Source organism: Cololabis saira, chromosome 24, assembly GCF_033807715.1.
Source record: "Cololabis saira isolate AMF1-May2022 chromosome 24, fColSai1.1, whole genome shotgun sequence".
Classification (NCBI taxonomy): Eukaryota; Metazoa; Chordata; class Actinopteri; order Beloniformes; family Belonidae; genus Cololabis; species Cololabis saira.
Window position 1 is genome coordinate 3,360,754 of NC_084610.1, and position 18,591 is coordinate 3,379,344.

Below are 18,591 nucleotides of genomic sequence, written 5' to 3' on the forward strand. Positions count from 1 at the left end.
TTTACACCATATTCTACTTGAATTATTGAAATAAATTAACTTTTACACCATATTCTAGTTGAATTATTGAAATAAATTAACTTTTACACCATATTCTAGTTGAATTATTGAAATAAATTAACTTTTACACCATATTCTAGTTGAATTATTGAAACAAATTAACTTTTACACCATATTCTTCACCTGTAGGCTATATTCTACATCTGGGCTGATGTGGACATACATATCATAGGAGGCTATTTCAGCTGCTATATGGTTGTCTGTCTGTACAGTCATGCAAGTTCAATGCTATTAAAGCACTTTAAACTTTAAATCAAAGCATTTTGTTTTTTCATATAAAATAAACACATTTTTATGCAGTTTAGAAGTTTTGGGGCTTTTTTTTGGCTCCTGCGCTGCTGAAATCCGGGCGTCCCTTATTTCTAAAAGGTGGCAGCCCTAGCTGCGCCTGAACTCGCCACGGCCGTCCAGCAGCTCCGTGGGCTTTTAGTAGGAAACATTCAATAAGAAATAAACTGAGTCTTTTCATGAAGCGTTCTCTCGTCACAACAAAGCCTTTCAGCGGCTCAGGTAAAGCCTGGTTAACTATTTATTATTTACAAGAACAATTTTCCTCCCTTTCATCCTCTGTTATTCATCTGAGGGAGTGTTTTTTAAGGTGCAATTTCAGGAGAATCTTGTAAATGCACGCCGGCGTTAACAAGCGGCAGCCGTCGCGGCCTCGTTCGTCTTCTGGGGAGTTTTTTGTGTGTCTGAAATCGTTCAGATGTGCAGCCTGTACGATACGTTGGACAGACAGCTAAACCTTGAGCAGGAGGGAGAAAACAACTTCAGATGTAATGTGGAAAATAAAATACCATGGGAAAGCAATGCTCTATTCACTGTGTAACAATACAGAACATTGTATGAGGTACTGAGAGTGGGATGTTTCAGCATTTAATGAAAAATATGAACTCCATTTGAGTTTGATGGCATCGGCGAAGGGAAAGGAGAGGCAGAAAAAGTTCAACAGTAACAAAAACTGAACAGGAAACGGCTGGATGAGCCTCGTCACCGAGCTGCACGTGTTTGGGGGGGACTGGTGTTTAAGACAGGAATAAGGAGAAGTGGAGCCGTCTCTTACATGATCTGGTTGTTTTCATCGTAGGCCACGATCCTGGTCACCTCCCAGCCCCCGGACGTCAGGTGTCGGACTTCATCCTGGTCGCTCCGCAACTGAGAGAGGAGGGAAGACAAAAACGTTTGAAAAACTGTGTGGCCGTCATTAAAAATGTATTAAAAACCTGCAATTTCCCCTCTGCTTAACTTTCCCATGTTATAGTCATCACTAATATAAAAAATGTTTTTATTTAGATAAAAGAATCAGTTTTAGCTCTTTTTTATGGAAGAGTATTAGGGCCAAACTAAGACAAAAAAATAATTGGAAATAACGAGAATAAAGTCATAATATAATGAGAATAAAGTCGTAATATTACGAGAATAAAGTCATAATGTTGCAAGAATAAAGTCGTAATTTTACGAAAATAAAGTCGTAACATTACCAGAATAAAGTCGTAACATTACCAGAATAAAGTCGTAACATTACCAGAATAAAGTCGTAATATTATGAGAATAAAGTTGTAATATTACAAGAATAAAGTCATAATGTTGCCAGAATAAAGTCGTAATAGAATAAAGTCGTAATATTACGAGAATAAAGTCGTAATTTTACGAAAATAAAGTCGTAACATTACCAGAATAAAGTCGTAATATTACAAGAATAAAGTCATAATGTTGCGAGAATAAAGTCGTAATAGAATAAAGGCGTAATATTACGAGAATAAAGTAGTAACATTACCAGAATAGAGTCGTATTATATATTAAATGTCTCAAAGTAGATTTTAACAGGGGTGAGATTAAATAAGTTTTCTTCTTCCCACTCCCTTTCGAGTGTTGACGAATTAATTTGTATTTTGAACCTGCACCTGATAAACCTGATAAAAGGTATTTGTTTAATTTTATGTTGCACGCAGGTCACTTATGTTTATTGCTCGAAATAAATATGAAATTGAAATTGAATTGAATTGAACTTGAAATAAGTAGAAAAATCTGCCAATGGAACAAGATTTTTTTGCTTGTAATAAGAAGATAAATGTTGTCCCACTGGCAGATTTTTCTACTTATTTCAAGTGAAAATTTACTTGAAACAGGTGAAAATTGTCAACTAAGTTATTTTTCTGGTGTTATTTTTCTGGTGATGACTCTAAATGTTGAAATAGCAGTAAAACCACATTCATTGATGAAATGACATAAGGGATGGAAAGGAGGGATGGCAGTTTTACAGGGGGGATGATTTGGACCCTTTTTATTTCAGGGGAGATGCCATCCCCCCTCACCCCCCCTCAACTCCAGTACTGGTCGTAATAATGCCAGATGCAAACCGGTTTACGCTGTGCACTTGTGGCCGGATCACTGAGTGGATGTTAAGTCTAAAATGGGTTGAAGACATCACTTGTCTTTGAACAGGGAGGAAGCTGCTGACTCCCCCTTAAATCTTTCAGCACAAATTAAGTCTGACATACACAATTTGAATGCCGTAAAAATGACTCCGATGGAACACCGTGACAATAAAGCGAGAAGGAGGCAGGAACACCACAATTTGGGTTTGCGTCATTGTTTAAGATGATTTTAAGTTTATCAATCAGGATCTCTGCGAGGCGTAGCAGGACCTGGGCTTCAGGAAAACCAAATAGGGCCCAAACCTGAACCCCATGGAGGAAGACGTTCACAGTTCTGATCCAGATCGCTGCCAGAGGAGGTCTGACCAGCTTTTACCTTCCAGCTCTTGCTTTCTTTTACCTCCAGCACAGTGAACGTTAATCATGTGTGTTCAACACAGATAAAAGAAATTCTAATTATTTCAGCGTTATCAGGTTAAACACGCTGTATTTGTTTAGCATCATTACTCACACGAAGATCAGATCGTATTTCAAAGCAAATTAATGCAGAAAAAAAAAGCTTCTAGCCGCACAAGACTGAACATTGAGTGGGCCTAAAGGTACAGCGACAGAACCAGGTGACAAAACAGACTTTCTTTTCATTTTCCCCCAACAATGGGATTTGATTTAAATCACAGGCGAAGCGGTGAGTTCTTAGAAAGGCAGCGGGTGGTGGCGGTAATGCTCCATTTAATGCTCCTGGGATTAAAATCAGCACTTGCAATATGAAAATCACCTATTTCCCTTTGAGAAATAAATCCTGCCTTTGCTGAGAGACGTCTTAGACGTGTTTCTGCTGCGAGAGGACAGACAGAAGTTTCCATTCACCTTTCTGGTGAACATGGTGATGTGGTGGAAGTCTCCCTGGCCTCCCTGTTTGACGGGCAGAGCGAGGAAGAACCTGCTCCTGTCCTTGGAGAACAGCGGCTCTTGTCTCTGCGGGGAGAAGACCTCGGAGGTGACACACTTCACGCACCACTGCTTTCTTCTGCAGCAAAAGAAACACTGATCCCGGGCTGGGAACGCGTGGACACATTTTTCTGCTTGTCAGTCGTCTCTGCACCATTCAGTCGGAAATAAAATAATGGATGCAGCTCTGAAGGTCAGGCTGCAGCTTCCATTCAAGTGGCTTTAAAACAGAGAAAGAGCTGCGTGGGAGGAGCAGTCCCTTCTTCCTCTCACATCATTCATGTAATAACCATCATCTGATCGATGCATGTTGAATTAGGCCTAGATCAGGGGTCGGCAACCCAAAATGTTGAAAGAGCCGTATTGGACCAAAAACACAAAAAACTAATATGTCTGGAGCCGCAAAAAATGAAAAGCCTTGTATAAACTGTTTGGCTTAAGGTTTTTCTCCCACTAGGGGAGTTTTTACCTGCCATTGTTTATGTAATAACTGCTCGGGGGTTCATGTTCTGGGTTTGGGTCTCTGTTAAGCGTCTAGAGACAACTCTGTTGTATTAGACGCTATATAAATAAAATTGAAAATTGAATTGAATAAGCCTTAGAATGAAGGCAAATGGCGAAATGTCAAGAAAAAAGTCGAAATGTCGAGAAAAAAGTTTAAATGTTGAGAAAAACATTTGAAATGTCGAGATTAATGTTGAAGTAAAATCTCGAGAAAAAAGTCGAAATGTTGAGAAAAAAGTCGAAATTTTGAGAAAAAAGTTGAAATGTCAAGATTAATGTTGAAGTAAAATCTTGAGAAAAAAGTCGAAATGTCGAGAAAAAAGTCGAAATATCGAGAAAAACATTTGAAATGTCGAGATTAATGTTGAAGTAAAATCTTGAGAAAAAAGTCGAAATCTCGAGAAAAAAGTCGAAATGTTGAGATTAAAAAAGGAAAAAGGAAAAAAAGAAAAAAAAGAAGAAAAAAAGGAAAAAAAAGGTCAAACATTTTTTAAAAAAAGCTCCAGGAGCCACTAGGGCGGCGCTAAAGAGCCGCAGGTTGCCGACCGCTGGTCTAGAACTTCATTTCTTGGCTTTTAAAAGAGGCCTTCAGCTCATGCATGTTCAATTCAATGTATTCCACCTTTTTGACTGCTGGTTGTCACAGAGCAGCATTTTTTTTACCAGATCAGCTCATTCATTTGCAGTAAAACAGACCGAACCAATCACAGAGAGGCAGCTTTAGGCGGTGACTCATACGGGAGCCACTATTCTTTAGAAAAGGTTAAAGGAGCCATCATGTGAAAATGATCGGTTTGAATGTGCTTACAGACTAAAATCGCCGAAATGCAACACAGTCACTTTATTTGGCGCCACCCTTCTGGGGATTGGTTTGAATTTGCAGGGAACTGTGACATCACAGACCCAGATCAGAGTTGACGCATCAAAACTGGACGTCATGCTTTTGCTGCACCCCGGAGGAGGAAAGTGTGGAAGTACAACACTGATCAGAAAAGGGGGTGGAGTCCGGTGGATGACTCCTACTACTCTACTGTAAAGACGTGGTTGAAAAGAGTATTTTCCGTATTTTGACCTGAACATGTGATGAAAACCTCAAAAAATCCCCAGCTTTTGGAAAAAAAGGCCAGAAAACAGTTTGGGTTGCTTCATCCCACGCAGCTGAGTCTGACGTAAACCTGCTACAAAGGAAGAAGAGAGTTTTTATTTCAAACTGAACAAGGTGTCAGGAGGTTTGTTGTTCCATCTTAACCCTTGTGTTGTCTTCAGGTCAAGGAAGGAGGAAGGGAAGAAGGGAGGAAAGAAGGAAGGGAGAAAAGAAGGGAGGAAAGAAGGAAGGGAGAAAAGAAGAAAGGGAGAAAAGAAGGAAGGAAGGGAGGAAAGAAGGAAGGGAGAAAAGAAGGAAGGAAGGAAGGAAGGAAGGAAGGAAGGAAGGAAGGAAGGAGGAAAGAAGGAAGGGAGAAAAGAAGGAAGGAAGGAAGGAAGGAAGGAAGGAAGGAAGGAAGGAAGGAAGGAAGGAAGGAAGGAAGGAAGGAAGGGAGAAAAGAAGGAAGGAAGGAAGGAAGGAAGGAAGGAAGGAAGGAAGGAAGGAAGGAAGGAAGGAAGGAAGGAAGGGAGGAAAGAAGAAAGGAAGGAAGGGAAAAAACAAAGGAAGGAAGGAAGGAAGGGAGGAAAGAAGGAAGGAAGGAAAGAAGGGATGAAAGAAGGAAGGAAGGGAAAAAAAGAAGGAAGGAAGGAAAGAAGGGAGGAAAGAAGGAAGGAATGGAGAAAAGAAGGAAGGAAGGTAAAAAAGAAGGAAAGAAGGGAGGAAAGAAGGAAGGAATGGAGAAAAGAAGGAAGGAAGGAATGAAAGAAAGATGGAAGGATGGAAGAAAAGAAGGAAGGGAGGAAAGAAGGAAGGAAGGGAGAAAAGAAAGAAGGAAGGAAAGAAAGAAGGAAGGAAGGGAGAAAAGAAAGAAGGAAGGAAGGAAGGAAGGAAGGAAGGAAGGGAAAAAAGAAGGAAGGAAGGAAAGAAGGGAGGAAAGAAGGAAGGGAGGAAAGAAGGGAGGAAAGAAGGAAGGAAGGAAGGAAAGAATGGAGGAAGGAAAGAAGGAAGGAAGGAAGGGAGAAAAGAAGGAAAGAAGGAAGGAAGGGAGGAAAGAAGGAAGGAAAAAACAAGGAAAGAATGTACGAGGGGAGAAAAGAAGGAAGGAAGGAATGAAAGAAAGATGGAAGGAAGGAAGAAAAGAAGGAAGGAAGGAAGGAAAGAAGGGATAAAAGAAAGAAGGAAGGAAGGAAGGAAGGAAGGAAGGAAGGGAAAAAATAAGGAAGGAATGAAAGAAGGGAGGAAAGAAGGAAGGAAGGAAGGATAGAATGGAGGAAGGAAAGAAGGAAGGACGGAAGGAAGGAAGGAAGGAAAGAAGGGAGAAAAGAAGGAAGGAAGGAAAGAAGGAAGGAAGGAAAGAAGGGATAAAAGAAAGAAGGAAGGAAGGAAGGAAGGAAGGAAGGAAGGAAGGAAGGAAGGAAGGAAGGAAGGAAGGAAGGAAGGAAGGAAGGAAGGAAGGAAGGAAGGAAGGGAAAAAATAAGGAAGGAATGAAAGAAGGGAGGAAAGAAGGAAGGAAGGAAGGATAGAATGGAGGAAGGAAAGAAGGAAGGATGGAAGGAAAGAAGGAAGGAAGGAAAGAAGGAAGGAAGGAAGGAAGGAAGGAGGGAAGGAAGGAAAGAAGGAAGGAAGGGAGAAAAGAAGGAAGGAAGGAAAGAAGGGAGGAAAGAAGGAAGGAAGGAAAGAAGGGAGGAAAGAAGGAAGGAAGGAAGGAAAGAAGGAAGGAAGGAAAGAAGGAAGGAAGGAAGGAAGGAAGGAGGGAAGGAAGGAAAGAAGGAAGGAAGGGAGAAAAGAAGGAAGGAAGGAAAGAAGGAAGGAAGGAAGGAAGGAAGGAAGGAAGGAAAGAAGGGAGAAAAGAAGGAAGGAAGGAAAGAAGGAAGGAAGGAAGGAAAGAAGGAAAGAAGGAAGGAAGGAAAGAAGGAAGGAAGGAAGGAAGATGGAAGGGAGAAAAGAGGAAGGGAGAAGGAAGGAGAGAGCAGGAGGAAAGAAGGAACAGAAGAAAGAGGTGATTTTGACCCAAAGACAGTACCAGGTTAAACATCTTTATAATGGTCATGAAGATCAGACTCACCTGTCTGGAGATCCAGGTTTCTGACGAGTCCTTGCGTCTCTGGAAGAGAGGAAAGGAGAGGAGAATCAGCCTGTGATTTCATGTGTTTAGTTACCAGAACCTCCTGGTCGTGTTGGATTCACCTTCTCCTCCTGTTCTGTGTTTGTTTAGCATCCCGCTCCGTATTCAGGTCAGCTCTGCTCCCGTTTTCTTCTCCTGGCTCTTCCTTTCTTGTTTATTCAGGTTATTTTTGCTTCCCGAGTCGCAGCAGGAAACAGCCACTCTGCCCTTCAGCTACATTACGCTGTTTGTTCCCTCCTTTTCTTTATTTGCTGCTCTTCTTCTGCTTCTCCGCCAAGATGTTTTTATACGTTTCCATTTACTTTATTTTCCAGCATCGCTGTATTTTCCTGTTTTAGTGTGGACGTCATTTTTTTCCAATTCAATGCTTTGAAGAAGTTTTTAAGTTGATAAATGATGTTTAATTTATCATATACAAACTATTAAAGTTTAGATACAAGATCTGAGGTTTTTACAGATACTTTTTAGATTAAAAAAAGAAAGAAAGAAAAGGCTTGAGGACATAAAAGTTCTGGGGACTTTAGTTGTGATGAGGTAAAGTGCCTTTAGTGTCTTTTTACAAGGGTTTTTTTGTATAAACAAGCCACTGGCTGGATTTAAGGAATCAAACAGGTCAGATCCTCCCTGAAGACACAATCTGTGGTTATAGATAAGTAACTCCAGGTGAGTTTCCATTAATGGGGTCAGGAGTAAAACCTCGGGGGCTGGAACCGGTTTCTTTTTTTCTTTTGTCCTTAAGGTAGAAGGTAAAAACACTTTCAAGATCAAAACAAAAAAGCAAGTCCAGTTGTTTCAAGCCTTTGAGTGTGGTTGGAAAAGCTTCTTGAATGATCATGACCAGAGAACACTTAAATATAATTAAAGAAAATCAGCAGAAAGTTTAAAAGTGAAAGTAGGATACGAAGAATACTAAATATATTGTGACAAAACGGCAGCATAGCCTTGAGGAAATTAAAGGGGACCTATTATGGCATCTAATACCTATTTTAAACAGGCCTTGAATGTCTTAAAAACAAGCTTTTGATTGTTTTTGCTAAATAAATTAGAAATTCAGCCTCTGATCCATGTCTTTATCTTCCCATTCTCTAACCTCATTATCTATGCAGGATTCTGAGAGGGCGGGGCTATGATAATGAGGCTCTGTGCTGATTGGCTGCCTGAATGACGCGATACACTGCCACGGAAAAATGGAGGAAGCTCCGGCTGGCGGAGTTACACCATGTCCTAACTGCATGCGATGCGAGGGAGTGTCAGCGACAAAATCAATTCCATTGCTTTATTTTCTATTGGACTGTCCTAACTGGCTGCAGCGACGCAGCGCGCTGTTTTGAGCTGAACATTTGTCGGACGCCCCGCTTCTATTTTCTTCCTGTCACTCGCGTTGAAAGGCGGTTGAAAGCGCTGTAGGAAACAGTCACAGATGAGGAACGGCTGATCCAGTTAGTTGAAATGAGAAGTTATCTCTATGATTCCTCCTCATTTCACTACAAAAACCTCAATAAAGTGGCAGCTGCTGGAGGGAGATGGACAGAGAGCGTCCGATGTCTCGCAGTGCTACGATAGTCGGACGCTCGCATCCAGTTACACGGTTTTATAGTTGTGGGCGTGGTTTGCATTTTTGTTACGTAACGACGGGAGCAGAATTTGGTTGCTTTCCTCCTTCTCTGAGTTGGCAGGCTGAGTGGAGACCACTTTATATATGTTAAAGCAAGAAAAAAACCTGTTTTTCATAATAGGTCCCCTTTAGGTTAAGGCTAGAAGGCGAACATGCCTGCAAACGCAAAGAGCTCTTCACAATAACATATCTTTGGTGGACGGCCAGTCTTTCTGCCAATCACAGTCGAGAACAGGCCGACGTGTCGTTCCCACTTGAAGTCCGTTTTCACTCCAACGTCTGCCAGCATTAGCTTTGAGGTGAGTGTCTAACCATATAATATGCTTTTTAACTTGACTTTTTAACTTGGTGGTGAATATACTTGCTGTCCAGAAGGCGTACGCCACCTGCAGTTCCCGCTTCAGCCACGAGCGGCGCCGCTCAGAAACCAGCACGAGGGTTGGGCGCCAAGTTGGGAAAATGGCGGAATGTTTTGAAGAGAGTCAAGTCTCCCGTTTTGGCCGAGAAACTACCGTATTTTCCCGTTTTATAATATGATATAATGTTTAAAAAGCATTCCTGTGCCTCAGTTCTCGTGAGGTTAGTGGCAACAACGGGAGCAAACTCGGAACAACAAAAGGGAGAGATGGATGTAACAAGAGAGAAGACATTTCCGCCAAAAAAGTGAAGACTTTGTGTAAATATCTCTAAAAATGGGATGGTGAATTTCAGAGGTGGTAGTAACAAGTTACATTTACTCCGTTACATTTACTTGAGTAAGTTTTGGGAAATGTTGTACTTTCAGGAGTAGTTTTGAATCACTATACTTTTTACTTTTACTTGAGTAGATTTGTGAAGAAGAAACTGTTCCTCTTACTCCGTTACATTAGGCTACGTTGAGCTGTTACTTTTCTTTTATCCCTTTTATCCACGTACGTGTCAATCTCATGACATCACTGAGTGATTCTTTGGGAAAAATGTTAGTTTTTGCATGTTTTGTCACATTTATACAGACTCAAACACACACAGAGTTTCTATGAGTTCATGTTTGTTCTAGTTCTGCCTGGTTAAAAAAGAAAAGTACAAAGGCTTGAAATTTTGTGCTACTTGTGCTTAATTTATTTTTTTATGTTATTATTTTATTATTTATAAAAGTACTTGAATTTACTTTACTTTACTTAAGATTATTTTAATTTAAGCTATTTTTAATTTTTTTTTTAATTAGTATTTATTTTATTATTTTATTGATTTAATTTGCCTGAAGATGATTATTTTTTTATCTGTTTGAATGATTGTGTTAAAAAAATTAATCAGATGTTACTCAACAGTTACTCAGTACTTGAGTAGTTTTTTCACCAAGTACTTTTTTACTTTCACTCAAGTAATTATTTGAATGACTACTTTTTACTTCTACTTCTACCAAAAGTTCACCAGGTGCAGCGTTATAGAGGCGTTAACCAAGATAACCTTGTAAAAATTAAAACCAATGCACATTTGGTACCAATTACAGACCGAAAAATTAGATGCGGACTACTAAATATACGATCATTAAGCTCTAAGTCTCTGTTAGTAAATGATATAATTACAGAGAGCAGGAGTGATATTTTCTGCTTAACAGAAACATGGTTACAGGAGGAAGAGTATGTTAGTTTGAATGAATCAACTCCGCCCGGCTACTTTAATCATCACATTCCTAGAAGCACGGGCCGAGGCGGAGGAGTCGCAGCAATTTATAACTCCGGTCTCCAAACAAAAATTGAACCCAAGTGCAACTATAATACATTTGAAAGCCTCATGCTTGGTCTGAAATTTCCGAGCCGGAAATCAGAGAAGCCAGTTGTGTTAGTGGTAGTGTACCGGCCCCCTGCTGGTGCGTATCTGGAGTTTTTGTCTGAATTTTCAGATTTCCTTTCTGGATTATTGATCAGCACAGATAAATTCATCATAGTGGGTGATTTTAACATTCATATGGATGTTGAAAGCGATAATCTTAAATTAGCCTTCGATTCTCTTCTAGAATCAATGGGTATCTCACAAAAAGTGGATAAACCGACGCACTGTTTTAATCATACTCTCGATCTCGTTCTCACCTACGGTGTTGAAACTGATGGTCTGTTGGTGTCACCTGTAAACTCCCTTTTATCCGACCATTACTTAATAACGTTTGAATTTAATTTTGTTGATGTTGAAGTGCAAAATAGGAGGTATTATTTTAGCAGATGTTTGTCTGATGAAGTTATTGTTAAATTTAGGGAGGCCATTGCTTATCTTACGACAGTGCGAAATAGTGATGTAGTCGAGGCCAGTGACCTGGGTTCTACCTCTGCAGATGTTGATTTCCTTGCTAGTAACACTGCTGATTTGTTGCATTCAGCTTTAGATGAAGTTGCTCCTTTGAAAAGGAGGGTTTCTAGCCACAGGAGCTTAACTCCCTGGTACAATTCAGATATCCGCATGTTGAAACAAAACGTGCGTAAAATGGAAAGGAAGTGGTACTCTTGTAGGTCTGTAGACTCTCATCGTGAATGGAAAGATATTCTAATAGTATATAAAAAAGCCATTCGCAAAGCCAGAACAGCTTATTATTCAACGCTGATAGAGGATAACAAAAGTAACCCACGTTTTCTGTTCAGCACTGTAGCCAGGCTGACAAAGAGTCACAACTCTGTTGAGCCGTGCATTCCTGCAGCTCTCAGTAGTGAGGACTTTATGGGCTTCTTCAACAGTAAAATCGCGAGAATTAGAGAAGAAATCAACCAGCCGGTTGTAGGTGTTTCTTCAGCTTTAGCGACTTCCCTAGGCTCTGACTTGTCTCTAGACTGTTTTGATCCTATAGACCTCCCTGAGCTGACTTCACTCGTTAATAGAGCTAAGTCAACCACATGTATGTTAGACCCCATCCCGACTCGTCTATTCAAACATGTTTTTTCTCTTATTGGTACGACAATACTGGACCAAATTAACCTATCCCTAAGTTTAGGATATGTACCACAGGTTTTCAAAGTCGCAGTAATTAAACCTTTACTTAAAAAACCTTCTCTTGACCCAGACACCTTAGCTAATTATAGACCAATTTCCAACCTTCCATTTGTGTCTAAAATTCTGGAAAAGGCAGTTTCAAGCCAGTTATGTGACTATTTGTATAGAAATGATCTGTTTGAAGTCTTTCAGTCAGGGTTCAGAATGCATCATAGCACAGAGACAGCACTTGTTCGAGTCACGAATGACCTCCTTATGGCCTCAGATAAGGGATTAGTGTCCATACTGGTTCTACTGGACCTCAGTGCTGCTTTTGACACTATAGATCATGGCATTTTACTGCACAGGTTAGAGCATGTTGTTGGGATTAAAGGGACAGCTCTATGTTGGTTTAAATCATATCTATCTGACAGGTTCCAGTTTGTTCATGTACATGAGGTTTCTTCAGAACAGTCAAGGGTCTGTTATGGTGTTCCGCAGGGTTCAGTGCTAGGGCCAATCTTGTTCAGTTTATACATGCAGCCGTTGGGAAGTATAATCCAGAATCACGGCATACACTTTCATTGTTATGCTGATGATACGCAGCTCTATTTGTCTATGAAGCCGGATGAAACAGAACCGTTAGTTAAACTTCAGGCATGTCTTAGGGACATCAAGGACTGGATGTCCAGAAATTTCCTGCTTCTAAATTCAGATAAAACAGAGGTTATCATTCTTGGTCCAGAGCATCTTAGGAAGGGATTAGATGGTGTTGCGATGGCTTCCAGTGCAACTGTGAGAAATCTTGGTGTTATTTTCGATCAGGATTTGTCGTTTAAACCATATGTCAATCAGGTTTGTAAAATAGCCTTTTTCCATCTCCGTAATATTGCAAAGATTAGGAAAATCCTCTCACAGAGTGATGCAGAAAAACTAGTTCATGCGTTTGTATCTTCTAGACTAGATTACTGTAATGTGTTGTTAGCAGGATGTCCAAGTAATTTGCTGAATAGGCTCCAGCTGATCCAAAATGCAGCAGCACGAGTACTGACAGGAATTAGCAGGAGAGACCACGTCTCTCCAGTGTTAGCGTCGCTCCATTGGTTACCCGTAAAATTCAGAATCCAATTTAAAATTTTATTACTTGCGTATAAAGCCCAAAACGGCTTAGCTCCGCATTATTTGCAAGACCTGATAGTGCCTTATGTTCCTGTCAGAGCTCTCCGTTCTCAGAGTGCAGGTTTACTCGTAGTTCCTAGAGTATCTAAATGTAGATTTGGAGGGCGGGCGTTCTGCTATCAGGCACCATTACTTTGGAACCAACTTCCAATCTGGGTTAAGGAGGCTGACTCCACCTCCACCTTTAAAACTAAACTTAAAACCTTTCTGTTTAGTAAAGCCTATAGTTAGTGTTTAGTAAACCTCTAGCTGGTGTTGGTAAATCTCTAGGTAGTGTAAACTTTAGTGTGTCAGAGTCGCTCCTGTAGTTTCTTGTGCTGGCCCCCCCTTCTCCTCCCTTTTCTCTCTTTTGTCCATGTTGCAGCATCCTTTGCCGGACACCGGAACCTGCAGGTGGTCGTGGGTGGCTTGTAGCTTGCATTACGGAGCACAAGTCTTTCCCTGACCCTGCACCCCAACCTGGGACTTGCTGATTGGGCCGGAGCTTCGGGAGCTGTGTGCTGGCCTGCGGTCCCCACCCCTGGTCATCCCGTTGCTGCCCCCCCCTTCTCCTCCCTTTTCTCTCTTTTGTCCTGCAGGTGGCCGTGGGTGGCTTGTAGCTTGCATTACGGAGCACAAGTCTTTTCCTGACCCTGCACCCCAACCTGGGACTTGCTGATTGGGCCGGAGCTTCGGGAGCTGTGTGCTGGCCTGCGGTCCCCACCCCCGGTCATCCCGTTGCTGCTTCCACCTGCCTGCTGTGCTGTTGCCGTCCCTGACCCACCAGTCTGGCCCTCGGCAGGAGGGTCCCCCCTGATGAGCCTGGTCCTGCTCAAGGTTTCTTCCCTCCTAAAGGGGAGTTTTTCCTTGCCACTGTTTGGCTTAAGGTTTTTCTCCCACTAGGGGAGTTTTTTACCTGCCATTGTTTATGTAATATCTGCTCGGGGGTCATGTTCTGGGTATGGGTCTCTGTAAAGCGTCTAGAGACAACTCTGTTGTATTAGACGCTATATAAATAAAATTGAATTGAATTGAATTGAATTACTTGAGTCACATTATTATGAAGTAACAGTACTTTTACTTGAGTACAATTTTTGGCTCCTCTACCAGCTCTGGTGAATTTACTTTCCTAAAGATGAGCAGGACGGGGCTCAGAAACATGCGTCATCAGTCATTAATACCAGAGAGCCACATGAGTGAAAATGACAAATTAAAAGAAAATGTAAATGTTTCTCTTGAAGACAATCAATGTGTATATACACTGAAAATATTTAAAATAAATAAATGTGCTTTAATTCTCTTTTGTGTCTTCAGTTTGACTATTATAGGAAGTACATACGTCGTTACATACGAATGTCCTCAGCATTTTCAGTGTTAACAAATGTCGGCCTATCAGTCCATTAGCACATAATTGTAGTGTGGAAGTGGTTGACAGTTATTTCAGATGTCTCGTGAATCTGTCTTAAAATATAAGATACTGGACCTCGGTTGGGCTGGTGGGACAACGGCGGAAAATTTCCCGTATTTTTAAATCCATAACTTGACAGGTATGTGTAAATATCTCTAAAAATGGGATACAAAATGTACTTTCTAAAGAGGAGCAGGATGGGGTTGAGAGATTTGTAACTGTGATGTTAGTGTCTCCCGGGGAAGGACCTTTATCCATCAGCAGCAGTGCTGTGTCATCAGTCATTAATACCACAGAGACACAGGAGGGAAAATGACAAATTAAAAGAAAATGCAAATGTTTCACTTGAAAATATGTTAAATAAATAAGTGTGCTTCAATTCCCCTTTGTGTTTTAATTTAGGCTCTATTATAGGAATTACATAGATAGGAATGTCAACAGCATTTCAGTGTCAACAAAGGTCGTCCTGTCGGATTCTGAGCACATAATTGTAGTTTGTAAGTGGTTGACAGGTAGTTATTTTCAGAGCTGGGTAGTAACGAGTTACATTTACTCCGTTACATTTACTTGAGTAAGTTTTGGGAAATGTTGTACTTTTAGGAGTAGTTTTGAATCACTATACTTTTTACTTTTACTTGAGTAGATTTGTGAAGAAGAAACTGTTACTCTTACTCCGCTTTTACTTTTCTTTTATCCCTTTTATCCACGTACGCGTCAATCTCATGACATCACTGAGTGATTCTTGTGCTTAATTTATTTTTTTATTCTGTTATTATTTTATTTATTTTATTATTTATTAAAGTGCTTGAATTCACTTTAAGATTATTTTAATTTAAGCTATTTTTTATTTTTTATTTATTGTATTATTTTATTGATTTAATTTGCCTGAAGATGATTATTTTGTACTTTTGTCTGTTTGAATGGTTGTGTTAAAAAAATAAATCAGACGTTACTCAACAGTTACTCACTACTTGAGTAGTTTTTTCACAAAGTACTTTTTTACTTTTACTCAAGTAATTATTTGGATGACTACTTTTTACTTCTACTTAAGTTATATTATTCTGAAGTAACAGTACTTTTACTTGAGTACAATTTTTGCCTACTCTACTCAGCTCTGGTTATTTTAGATTTCTTGTAAGCCTGTCTTACAATAGGAAAATGTATCTTATTTTACAATCCTAAACTTGACAGCTCGTAGGAAGATGCAGGGCAAACACGGCAGTGATGGTGGTGATGGGTGTTTTATCCACCGATCATCAAGCGTCAGAGCTGGATATTTTGCTCCAGATATTTTGGTAAATGCATCTCTTGATAGCTCGTCCCTGTCGCCACGTAGTGTAGGATGACAGCCAGCTCTCTGCTGCCGTGTCAGACTCGCCGTGTCTGGTTTTGTGCTTAATTATCAGGGAGATTCGATGTAAAAAGTCGTCAAACGAAACAGAGAACAGGCAGAAATGTTGCAGCTGTTTCTCATCATCAGTTGCATCGGCGAGACAAACGAGCTTTCCCGACGGCTCTGGTTGAACGCCTGACAAACAATCTCCGATGGTGCCGTGTTCTTTACCCAGATCACAAGAAAAGCAGAGCAGGAATCTCCTCTTCATCTGTGTTGCTGTCTTGTTTATTTATCTTTATTCCACCAGCTGGTTTATTATACTTATATGAAATATTTCATCACTTTTCTAACTCCAGCTCTTCATACTTCCCCCCAACCGGTTACCTCCGGTATGACACGCTCTCCTCGCGTCTGGGGCCAATATACAACAATATATATTATTTATATATATATATATATATATATATATATATATATATATATATATATATATATATATATATATATATATATATATTTCTTGCGGGCGTTGAGTTCCATGAAGATGGGTTATTGTCAAGATGCTGTTTAAGAGTTTATTTTATAATAAAGAAAATATATAATAAAGCTCTTTTGCGCTTATACTATGCTAACTTAGCTTTTTATTAAAAAACTAAACTGGCTAATACTGTAACAATTAATGAATTTACAAAAGTTGAGACCTCAATAGTTGATCACGACTTTATTAGTGTAATGTTTAGATCACTAAATAATTTAACCCTTGTGCTGTCTTCAGGTCAAGGAAGGAGGAAGAGAAGAAGGGAGGAAAGAAGGAAGGATGGGATAAAAGAAGGATGTAAGGAAGGTAGGAAAGGAAGGAAGGAAGGAATAAAGGAAGGAAGGAAGGATGGAAGGAAGGGAGAAAACAAGGAAAGAAGGAAGGAAGAAAAGAGGAAGGGAACAAGGAAGGAGCGAGCAGGAGGAAAGAAGGAAGGAAGGGAGGAAGGAAGGAATAAAGGAAGGAAGGAAGGAAGGAAGGAAGGAAGGAAGGACGGAAGGACGGAAGGAAGGAAGGAAGGAAGGAAGGAAGGAAGGAAGGAAGGAAGGAAGGAAGGAAGGAAGGAAGGAAGGAAGGAAGGAAGGAAGGACGGACGGAAGGAAGGACGGAAGGACGGAAGGAAGGATGGAAGGAAGGGAGAAAACAAGGAAAGAAGGAAGGAAGAAAAGAGGAAGGGAAGAAGGAAGGAGCGAGCAGGAGGAAAGAAGGAAGGAAGGGAAAAAGGAAGGAAGGAAGGAAGGAAGGAAGGAAGGAAGGAAGGAAGGAAGGAAGGAAGGAAGGAAGGAAGGAAGGAAGGAAGGAAGGAAGGAAGGAAGAAAACAAGGAAAGAAGGAAAGAAGAAAAGAGGAAGGGAAGAAGGAAGGAGCGAGCAGGAGGAAAGAAGGAAGGAAGGGAAAAAGGAAGGAAGGAAGGAAGGAAGGAAGGAAGGAAGGAAGGAAGGAAGGAAGGAAGGAAGGAAGGAAGGAAGGAAGGAAGGAAGGAAGGAAGGAAGGAAGGAAGGAAGGAAGGAAGGAAGGAAGGAAGGAAGGAAGGGAGAAAAGAAGGGAAGAAGGACAGGAGAATTAGGACATTTTGACCCAAAATTAATAAGTACAAGGGTTAATAATCTTTAATTTTTTTTCATTTATGTTATTGATCTTTGACAATAATTATCCTGTTTTATAGTATTTTATTGTGACACATCAGCTGTGTTGATATGACTCCAGTCTGAACCTGAAGTATAAAACTACACGCTGACTTAGTTTAGACCTTGAGGACGGAGTCTGAGATCATTAGAGCACATTATTTTTAGCTGCTTCATTAAACTGGAAGGGCAGTCCTTCACCGGCGGCGCTGATCCGCGTCCCTGAACCTCAGTCTGGACCGATCCTCCTGTCAGACACCACTAAATCTGCTGCAGAGCTGCACGCAGAGGTGTCAAGTAACCAAGTACAAATACTTTGTTACCTTACTTAAGTAGAAATTTTGGTTATCTATACTTCACTGGAGTAATTATTTTTCAGACGACTTTTTACTTTTACTCCTTACATTTTCACGCAATTATCTGTACTTTTTACTCCTTACATTTTAAAAACAGCCTCGTTACTCTATTTAATTTCGGCCTTTAAAAAAAAACTATCCAGTTAAATTGCTCCATCCGGATAGAGTGAATTAGGTTGTGGTTGTTTCAGATGTTCTTGTCCAGTTTTGTTCTTACATCCGTTCCCTCAGATTCCTGCAACTAAACTTGGATGTACACTCCAATAAAGGTTAGGATAAATGATAACATGCCTCTGAAGTTTGACTTTTTGCACCATTACAATACTTATAGGTAACTAGTCATCATATCTCCTGCTCTCTGAAACACATGTTAATGCTCAATAGTACACATATATGCTTCTTTAATATATTTGCATTATACTAAGATACATTCATTTTCAATGGCTTTTGTCCTTAATGGCTTTTTCCCCCTTACATTACTTTTACTTTTATACTTTAAATAGTTTTGAAACCAGTACTTTTATACTTTTACTTGAGTAAAAAACTTGAGTTGATACTTCAGAGTATTTTTAAACTCTAGTATCTATACTTCTACCTAAGTAATGAATGTGAATACTGAAGACACCTCTGGCTGCACGTTACCACCCACCTGCAGACACACTCCTATGGTGGCGTCGCACACCGTCAGCAGGGAAGCGTTCTGGGCCCGGTTGAGCCAGCGCACGGCCAGGTGTGTGTTACTGATCCACTTCACCATGGAGATGTAGAAATCCCTGCAGACGGACACACGGACAATCAGGGGGGATTGATGGCTGTATTACTGCTGATACCCAGTACTTGTAAAAAAAAAAAATCAGGGGGGTGGTGGATTTTATCATATGGGAACAGATAATTTGTGCTGATTACAAATAATATAATATATTACAAATAATAGCAGTGACCAAAACACCTGCAGAAATACTGCAGGAATGACATAGCAGCAGTTAAATGCAGCCTTCTGTAAGCTTTAAATATCCACTG

At 40.4% G+C, this 18,591-nt stretch overlaps 1 protein-coding gene across 1 annotated transcript in view; it reads right to left on the reverse strand.

The window, feature by feature from the left end:
- LOC133425439 (inactive dipeptidyl peptidase 10-like) overlaps nt 1-18,591 on the reverse strand; it is a 92,333-nt gene that overhangs the window by 27,007 nt on the left and 46,735 nt on the right. Inside the window, exons 8-11 of the mRNA XM_061716294.1 lie at nt 18,221-18,344; nt 7,041-7,079; nt 3,306-3,413; nt 1,124-1,215 (exon numbers count right to left, since the gene is read on the reverse strand). Of these exons, the coding sequence (XP_061572278.1) occupies nt 1,124-1,215; nt 3,306-3,413; nt 7,041-7,079; nt 18,221-18,344 (363 nt within the window). The remainder of the gene's footprint in view (nt 1-1,123; nt 1,216-3,305; nt 3,414-7,040; nt 7,080-18,220; nt 18,345-18,591) is intronic.